General features: G+C 48.8%; 1 protein-coding gene across 2 annotated transcripts; it reads left to right on the forward strand.

The window, feature by feature from the left end:
- Positions 1 to 5,798: 5,798 nt before the first annotated feature.
- On the forward strand, positions 5,799 to 8,227 carry LOC136520944 (transcription factor TGAL3-like). Of its 2 annotated transcripts, XM_066514635.1 has the most exons (8): positions 5,799 to 5,840; positions 5,966 to 6,039; positions 6,142 to 6,348; positions 6,461 to 6,538; positions 6,729 to 6,788; positions 7,092 to 7,169; positions 7,253 to 7,304; positions 7,409 to 8,226. In XM_066514635.1, exons 3-8 carry the CDS (start codon positions 6,169 to 6,171, stop codon positions 8,086 to 8,088), a joined length of 1,128 nt encoding a protein of 375 aa, XP_066370732.1. In that variant the 5' UTR covers positions 5,799 to 5,840; positions 5,966 to 6,039; positions 6,142 to 6,168; the 3' UTR covers positions 8,089 to 8,226. The 2 variants fall into 2 exon arrangements, with proteins under 2 accessions (XP_066370732.1, XP_066370733.1); XM_066514636.1 differs by lacking the exon at positions 5,799 to 5,840 and having other exon boundaries at positions 5,885 to 6,039; positions 6,461 to 6,517; positions 7,409 to 8,227.
- The last annotated feature ends 273 nt before the right edge of the window (positions 8,228 to 8,500 follow it).

The raw sequence follows: 8,500 nt of genomic DNA on the forward strand, positions 1-8,500 counted from the left end.
CTTTGTAATAAAACCCTCAGATCTTTCTCCTCTTTACAACGACAAGGTCACTGGCCTCCCCCGCGCGCTCCGGCGTGGCGAGTGGTGGCACTAGCGCTTGCACCAGCCACATGGGATATACGCTGACCTATCTACGAGGCCGACGCTCACCTAGGGTTTGACGCGAATCGATGGGCGGTGGTGGCACGAACGGGAGTAAAGCAGAGCAGACTCTCCCTAGTGGCGGGCGACTTGCAACGAAGGCAACCACATTCTGGTGAGCCACGTCGTTAATAGGACGGTAGAGATAGGGGATAAGCACCAGGGGCACACCACGAAATAGGCCGAAGTGGTGGTTCGACCGGTGACTACCTGAGCAGTGCTAGCCACGTGCGCGTAACGAGCATGGTGACGAACAGCGGTGGACACGGCCGCGTCAGCGGTAGCGAGGAGGTGGTAGCACTCCCACTGGCAGCTAGTGGTGTAGAGGAATTAGCGTGGGGGTGAAGTGGTGGAGGTTGGCCACGACGCGGGCGGTGACGGTTTATAATGGCACGGTGGTGGGCAAAGCTCCAAAATTGGAGCTCAGTAGAGCCGCAATCAAAGTAAGGGTGGGGTCGGCTGGAGAGGAAACGTGAAGGCAAAGACACGAGCATGAGGAATTGATGAGAGGTGCTCGCTCTCGGGCTCACCATGACGCAACACGACGACGGCAAAAATAGAGGAAAAAGAGAGAGACGGCGCGATAGGTGGGCCTGGCTCGTCCTCGCCTTGACGGGACGCAAGCGGTGGAAACGGGAGGCCCATGCCCCGACGTTATGGACAACGTGTGCGCATGTCTGACCGGCGTGGCTCGCATGCCGTAGTGCCAAAAAGGGCATGGCGACGATGGCTCGCCCACGTGCGCACGGCTGAGGCAACACGCATAGGCCCAACAACAGCGCAGAGATGTAGTGGACCGGCGCAGATGCAACGACGATGTGACGGCAGCGGCAGCATCGCGACGCGAGGAGCATCGGTAGTGCAGACACAATGGCAGCATAGCGTGGCCACGGCGGCACCCAAGATGGCAGCGCGAGGTAGAGCAGTAGGGCGTGGGGCCAGCGGCTCGCTGCGGTCAGCCTCGGCTAAGCCCAGACGGCTCGACCGGCCAAGCGCGGTGGCACAGTTGACCGCGTGGGATGCGGCCATGTGCGCGGCGTGGGGAGGCCACGCGGTGACCGCACACCCGACGCCAACCAAATCGAGACGGTGACACGCACGAATTTTAAAGCGTTCAACACTACTAAACGGTTGCTTGAGGACCTAAACCATCTTCACCATGCATAAGATGGCACATGAGACTACCAAATCGAGCTATAACACTACAACACTCCTTAACCTAATCTCTCACAATAAATTACAAAACATAGTTGTGTCTAACTGTTGGCAGACTTAAAAATTTCTAAGTTTTAGAGCTGAATTTGATTTTCATTTGCGATTTCTAAGCTAGTGGAAATATTAGCTAGTAATATTATTTTTCGACCGTAGGTATTTTATTATCATCTACAAAGTTTGTACTTCAAACTTTATTTAAGTATCACATACATGTTCCATAGCATTTTTGCTTAATAAAAATTAGTTTTCAACCCTTAGTGATATAACATGACTATCGAATCAACTTTCATTTCGCATTCTAGTTGATCGTTTCAAGTTACAGAAATTAATCTACACACTTTATTACATGCATTAACACATAAGCATGATGCTCATGACATATTTTAGTAAATGATTTACGGTGTAATACCGAGGGTGTTACAATATGAGCAACGATAATTACATAGTTTTGTATAGCTACCGTTCAACCTTTAAAGTTGTGTCTATGATTATTCATAACATTTTGAAAGTAGGCAGATTATCATTTAGAAAGTATTTAAAACTTGAGTAAAGTGCGCCAACATTCCCCAAACTAATTCGGATGTGTGGTTCCGATCTCGGTCATTAAGGTGGTGTTTAGATTCAGGGTGTCACATCGGATGTTAAATGGGGTGCCGCATGGGGTGTTCGGATATTAATAAAAACAAATTACAGAATACGTCAAAAAACCGTGAGACGAATTTATTAAGCCTAATTAACCCGTCATTAGCACATATGTTACTATAGCACTTTATTGTCAAATCATGGACTAATTAGGCTTAAAAGAATCATCTCGTAAAGTAGTCGTAATCTGTGCAATTAGTTATTTTTAGCTTATATTTAATACTTTATGCATGTGTCCAAACATTCAATGTAATAGGATATAAAGTTTTAGGGAGGAAGTAGACAAAGCCTAAATTTGCATCTTTATTTGGGTCTTAGAGCTAGGGGCGTTTAGTTCCCACCGAATCCAAATTTTGGCACTATACAAAAAGAAGATTTCCCGTCACATCAAACTTGCGGTACATGCATGGAGTACTAAATGTTGACGAAATCAAAAACTAATTATACAGTTTGGTCGTACTTTGCGAGACGAACGTTTTGAGCCTAATCAGTCAACGATTGGACAATTATCACCAAATACAAACGAATGCTACAGTGCACTACAATACTGTCACAGTGATTTTGATTGTCTAAATTCGGGCAACTAAACAAGGGCCCAGTTCAAATGAGTCTACACATGTACCTATACGCTGACAAGGCTTCTCTCAAGCTCTCTCTCGCGCCTCTCTCCCCTGAGTTGAGTATTTGGGTATAAGCGTGGTGGCCGATATCCTCTCTCTTCTCTCCCCAGAGTTGAGTGACAGCGACGGATGTGCGTCCACAAGCCAGCGACGCTCTGAATGCATCTAGAGCTTTTTTGGGTTTTCTTTATAATTAATAGTAGCACATGTGAACTAACGTTTTCGTGTGAGATATAAAAGATTGAAAGGCACGGGTGTAGTACACATGGTGGCCTTAAGCTACATGAGTATGAGTACGACGGTGGAGATGGCAAGGTAGCATGTCGACTAATCCTTTCAATTTAAGACTTTAACCTCCTATCAGATTGATATACTTAATCTTTATTTGATATATCAAATTGTGTTCTTCATGTTTTTGTTTGCGTTCTCGATTCGTTCACAGGATAAGCCTATTCTATAAAGTCAATTGTGTTGTGCATGGTTAATAACTAATATCAATTGTGTAATGCATGGTTTTATGTGCCTGAATCGTCTCTTCCAAATTATTTGTCGCTTTTAGTTTCTGTGTCGTAAGTTTGACCTGACTTGTAGAAAATATATGCAACATTTAAATCTCCAAATAAATTTATTAAAAAACTAGATTAAAAGATCTTTCCAACAATACCAATTATGTACCATAAATATTAATATTTTTTAATATATATTTTGTCAAAGTTGTTTCTTGTGAAACGAAAACGATAGATATTTTGGGACAGAGGGAGTACTTGATCCCTCTTCCCCCTCCCTCCAATCATATATATATACCCTCTCTGTCTTAAAAAGAATGCAGCATAGTATCATGTTTTACTATCTTATAAGTTTGATAATTATAGATAAAAAAGTATAATATCAAAGAAATATCATTAGATTAAGTACAAAGTGTATTTTCATAACAAATTGATTTGGAGCCATAAACGCACTAGAAACTTGGTCAAGTGCTTGTTTAGTTCTCAAAAAGTTTCCCAAAAAGTGCTACAGTAGCCATCACATCGAATCTTACGATACGTGTATGGAACATTAAATGTAGACGAAAAAAACTAATTGCACAGTTTGGTTGAAAATTGCGAGACGAACGTTTTGAGCCTAATTAGTCCATGATTGAACACTAATGGCCAAATAAAAACGAAAATGCTACAGTAGCCAAATTCCTAAAATTCACGAACTAAACACAGCCCAAACGTGAAGCACTTTAGCTGGCACATGGCCCTTTTTAGAACAGAGCTAGTATAATACATGTAAAAAAATCTAGCGTTTCAAACAGGTCTTATCTTGTTCAAATATTAAACCACAAAAGTAAGTTTCCTTAGGGCGAGACTACTCCCTCTGTTCAAAAAATACATTCAAGTTTTTAAAAATTCAAATAGTTTTATTAACTAAATCTAAACGAGAAACACTAACATTTATGATAACGAATAGGTGTCTTCAGATTCATTGTGGAATTTCTGAATTGGATTCAAATTTAAATTACGTTTTTTTAGGATTGGGAGTACCTCCCGACCGTGTCTCACGTGTCACCCTGCTCCCTTTGTTTAGTTCTATCCTAATTTTTAAAAAATTACTACAGTACCTGTCACACCGAATATTTGTGGCCTATGTATGGAGCATTAAATGTAGACGAAAAGAAAAACTAATTACACAGTTTTGTGGGAAATTGCGAGACGAACGTTTTGAGCCCAATTAGTTCATGTTTGAACACTATTTGCCAAATAAAAACGAATGTGCTACAGTAGCCTCAAAATTCAAATTTCTACCCTAAGGTCCTGTTTGGTTGGGCTTTTGGCTTTGGCTTTTGGCCCTAAAAATTAAAAGGCCAACCAAAGGAGCTGCTTTTGGAGAGTGTTTTTTAGAAGCAGCTGTTTTTCTGTAGTTCATTTTTTAAAGCTGGTATGATCCTGCTTTTGGCTTTTGGCTTTCTGTTTTTCGAAATTGGTGGAATAAAAAGCTCTTCCATAGTTGTTTCAAGAGAGATAAAGATAAAAGGTATATTTTATACTTGTTTAACCAAACAACTTTCATCTTTTCTACAACTCACAGCCTACAGCAGTTTTTTCATAGCTCACAACCCACAACAGCTTTTTCCTACAGCCACGACTGAACCAAATAGGACCTAAACACAGCCGGGCGGTATCCCCCTACCCCTCACATAGGAATAGGAGCGGACAACAATGGCTACCAACCTAGCACTGGCGGTCTGGCGTACACCATCACATCACATCGAGCCATTACACTATTATTACAGTGTGCTCTCGCAGTCACCAGGCCCACCCTTTGGCTTGGCACTTCCTCTCCTTGTTCCTGCCGCTCCGCTCGGGCTCGGCTCCTCGACCTCGAGCGAAGCATTGCCAGCACTCACCGGGACTCGGCGCACACGCAACCACGCGCGTCGTCAGTCAGATGGAGTACAATAAGGCCGCTGCTCTGTGCTCTCTGTCGCTGCCTGCCACCCTGCGTTTCTCTTCTCCATCGCAAAGTACTGATTGACGCCTGATCTCTGATGGACTGAATGATGGATTGGATGTGCGGATTGATGGATGAGCCGGCCTGACACCAAAATTGACGCGCCCTGATCGTATCTTTCCGTCGATCCCTCTCCTCCTCGCTATACTAGAGGAGCTAGGCTCTGATGATCCTATCTTCAGTTTGCACCGCGTCCCCATCCATCCCCTATTCCCCTGCTTCCTTCCTTCCCCTTTAACCCCGGGCAGCAGACGCGCATGCACGGCGTCGGTCTCGTCTCGTCTCGCCTCGTCTCCGGTAGCCAAGCTTAGCTCACATCCGTCCGTCCAAGGTGCACGGGCGCAGCAGGCTGTCCTCCTCGTCGCCGCCGTTCTGATCCCTGTCCTTGCCGGCGTGCCCGATGCATCAACACCAGCCATCTCACGTCTTCAGGTAAGCAAGCCGCAGGGCACAAGGCAACACGTGGTGCCACGCGCGCAGCACCAACAGTGCCTCCCTCCCTCCTTGTGTCGCTTGCGGCGCGCGAGCGTTTGTCTCCCTCTCCCTTTGGACCGGCGCGTCCGTCCGGCTCGCTAACGTGTTGTTGCCTTGCGCGGCCCCCCTCGTGCCGTGCGGCGCGGTGGTTGCATTTGCATTCGCATCGCAGCTGTTGGGTGGAGCAGGGTCCCGGCGGGTACCGCCACGTCGGGGACGGCGCCACCATCCTCCTCCCCGAGCTCCAGCGCCGTAACGCCCTGCCTTGTTCATTTGTTTCCTTCCCTTTTCTTGGATGCGCATGCGCGCGCACTGGTTGTTCTCTCTTCTCATGGCTGGCTGTTGCACGCGCATCGCGGGATTAATGTGATGTGAAGGCCCCAAACCCAGCTCCAAGTCCTCCAGCAGCCTCAGCGCCGCCGCCACCTTCGTGCCGCCGCTCGCCGCCGCGGTGAGTTCACTGAGCTTTTGTTGCATGCCCAAGACGATTCGTTCTCGCGCGGCTTCTCTTGATTGTGAATGAATGATGGAGGCTCTTTTTGTCTCTGTGCAGCATGGAGGAGTAGCGGTCCCGTTTGGCATGGCGCTGCCGGGGGTGGCGACGACGGCGGACGACGCCCGGTTCTGCATGCCGTGGGCGGCCGCGGCGCATTTCGAGAACTGGGGCGACTCCGGCATCGTCGTCACGAGCCCGCTCGCCGAGACGGCTTCCACCGACGTCGACGACGTCAGCGGTGGCAACCACAACGACGCACAGATGGTCTGCTCTGCTCGTCTCTACTCAGCTTCGATCCTGATTCCCGCAGTATGCCTGCCATGAACTCCACCTTATTATTATATGCTGTGACATGTGATTGCGCCGCCGTTCGTAGGGTGGAGCCATCACGCAGAGCGTCGATGGACACGATAACTCGTTGCCGGTGTGCAAGGTAGAATCGAGGGATCACAAGGTGCGCTATGTCATGTCTTGTGAACACAATTCGCTGCTGTTTCTGGGCTGATAAGCCCGCTGACGCTGGTCCTCCGTGAGAGAAAAACGCTGTTGGCCCTGGCAGGACAAGCGAACAGGCTGAATGTGGAAAAATTAGAAGCAATATAGGAGTAGCAAATGTGATTGTGGTTTGTGCTGTGTCATGGCAGGCGCAGAGGAGGCTTGCGCAAAACCGCGAGGCAGCCCGGAAAAGCCGGATGAGGAAGAAGGTGATCATCCCTTACGGGAAGCTTATGTACATTTTGATTTTGTTATGCATGGCATTCCATCCTGTGTTCTTGCTAACTAAATAGTGGTAACCACTGACCAATACATGCCTGCTAAAAAAAAAAGTACCATTCTAGTTATTTTTCCCTCATGCATATCAGATAATTCGAGTTCAACAATGCATGTGTCTGTTCTAATCTACAATGGCGGCATGCTGCCTTGGCTTACTGAGTTTTGTCTATAGTTTCTGTATCATGTTAGCCACTTGCAAGATTGTTCAAGCACTGTGCAACTTTGTTCTGTAGGCATACATTGTGGAGCTGGAGAACAGCCGGTCCAAGCTGGCTCACCTTGAGCAGGAGCTTCAGAGGGCAAGGCAGCAGGTGAACTCCTTATCTGTTTTTTTTAAGAAAAATGTATATTTTGTCGCTGATTGTATATGGGCTTTGGTATAACTATAATGCAGGGGATGTTCATTGCAAGTGGACGCTCCGGCGATCATGGAGGCTCCACTGGAGGCAATGATCTTTTACATTGCTCAGCTCTTGTCATTTATACATAGCAATTCTGAATTCTGATCCTGTGCAAAGTCTAACTAATCTGTGTCACCTGTTGCATGCAGGCTCGTTGGCGTTCGATCTGGAGTACGCGCGGTGGCTGGACGAGCACCAGCACCACATGAACGACCTCCGGGTGGCCCTGAGCGCGCAGATCGGCGATGACGACCTGGGCGTGCTGGTGGACGGCGTGATGCTGCACTACGACGAGATGTTCCGTCTCAAGGGCGTGGCCACCAGGACGGACGTGTTCCACGTGCTGTCGGGCATGTGGATGAGCCCCGCGGAGCGGTTCTTCATGTGGCTGGGCGGGTTCCGGTCGTCGGAGCTGCTCAAGGTGGTGGCGCGGCAGGTGGAGCCGCAGCTGACGGAGCAGCAGCTGGTGGGCATCTGCAGCCTGCAGCAGTCGCTGCAGCAGGCCGAGGACGCGCTGTCGCAGGGGATGGAGGCCCTGCAGCAGGCGCTCGGGGACACGCTCGCCGCCGCCGCCCCGGCGCTCGGCCCGTCCGCGTCCGCCGCCGACAGCGTCACCAACTACATGGGCCAGATGGCCGTCGCCATGAGCAAGCTCGCCACCGTGGAGAACTTCCTCCGCCAGGCGGACCTGCTGCGGCAGCAGACGCTCAAGCAGGTGCACCGGATCCTGACCACGCGCCAGGCCGCGCGCGCGCTGCTCGTCGTCAGCGACTACTTCTCGCGGCTCCGAGCGCTGAGCTCCCTGTGGCTGACGCGCCCGACGGATTGATTCGTAGTAGCCAGGTGTGGCGTGTCAGTGTCATCATATGAACCGTAGATTGCGCTGACACACTAATGGCGTCCGTCGTGAGATGTAACCATGCGGATTCATCCGAAATCAATCAGAAACGGCGAAGTAAGCTAGTACATGTAATCGTCAGTTTGGCGGTGTTTTTGCTAGTAGCTGTTGGAGACTTGGGAGTACAGCAGCTTCTCGATGTATCTTTTTGTGTAACCATAGATGTCGGTGCCACGGTGTAGTAGGCGTCCTGCTCGATGAAGATGAAGTCCAGTGGCGCTGCAGTGGCGACGGTGAGGTTGATGGGCTTTTCGTCGCTAGCAGCACTATAGCACTACTTTGATAGGTTTAGGTTTACTGTGGGTGGGATGGTGGTGGCTTCGTTGAACCTCGTCGCACGAGC

The sequence above is a fragment of the Miscanthus floridulus genome, chromosome 18, assembly GCF_019320115.1.
Source record: "Miscanthus floridulus cultivar M001 chromosome 18, ASM1932011v1, whole genome shotgun sequence".
Classification (NCBI taxonomy): Eukaryota; Viridiplantae; Streptophyta; class Magnoliopsida; order Poales; family Poaceae; genus Miscanthus; species Miscanthus floridulus.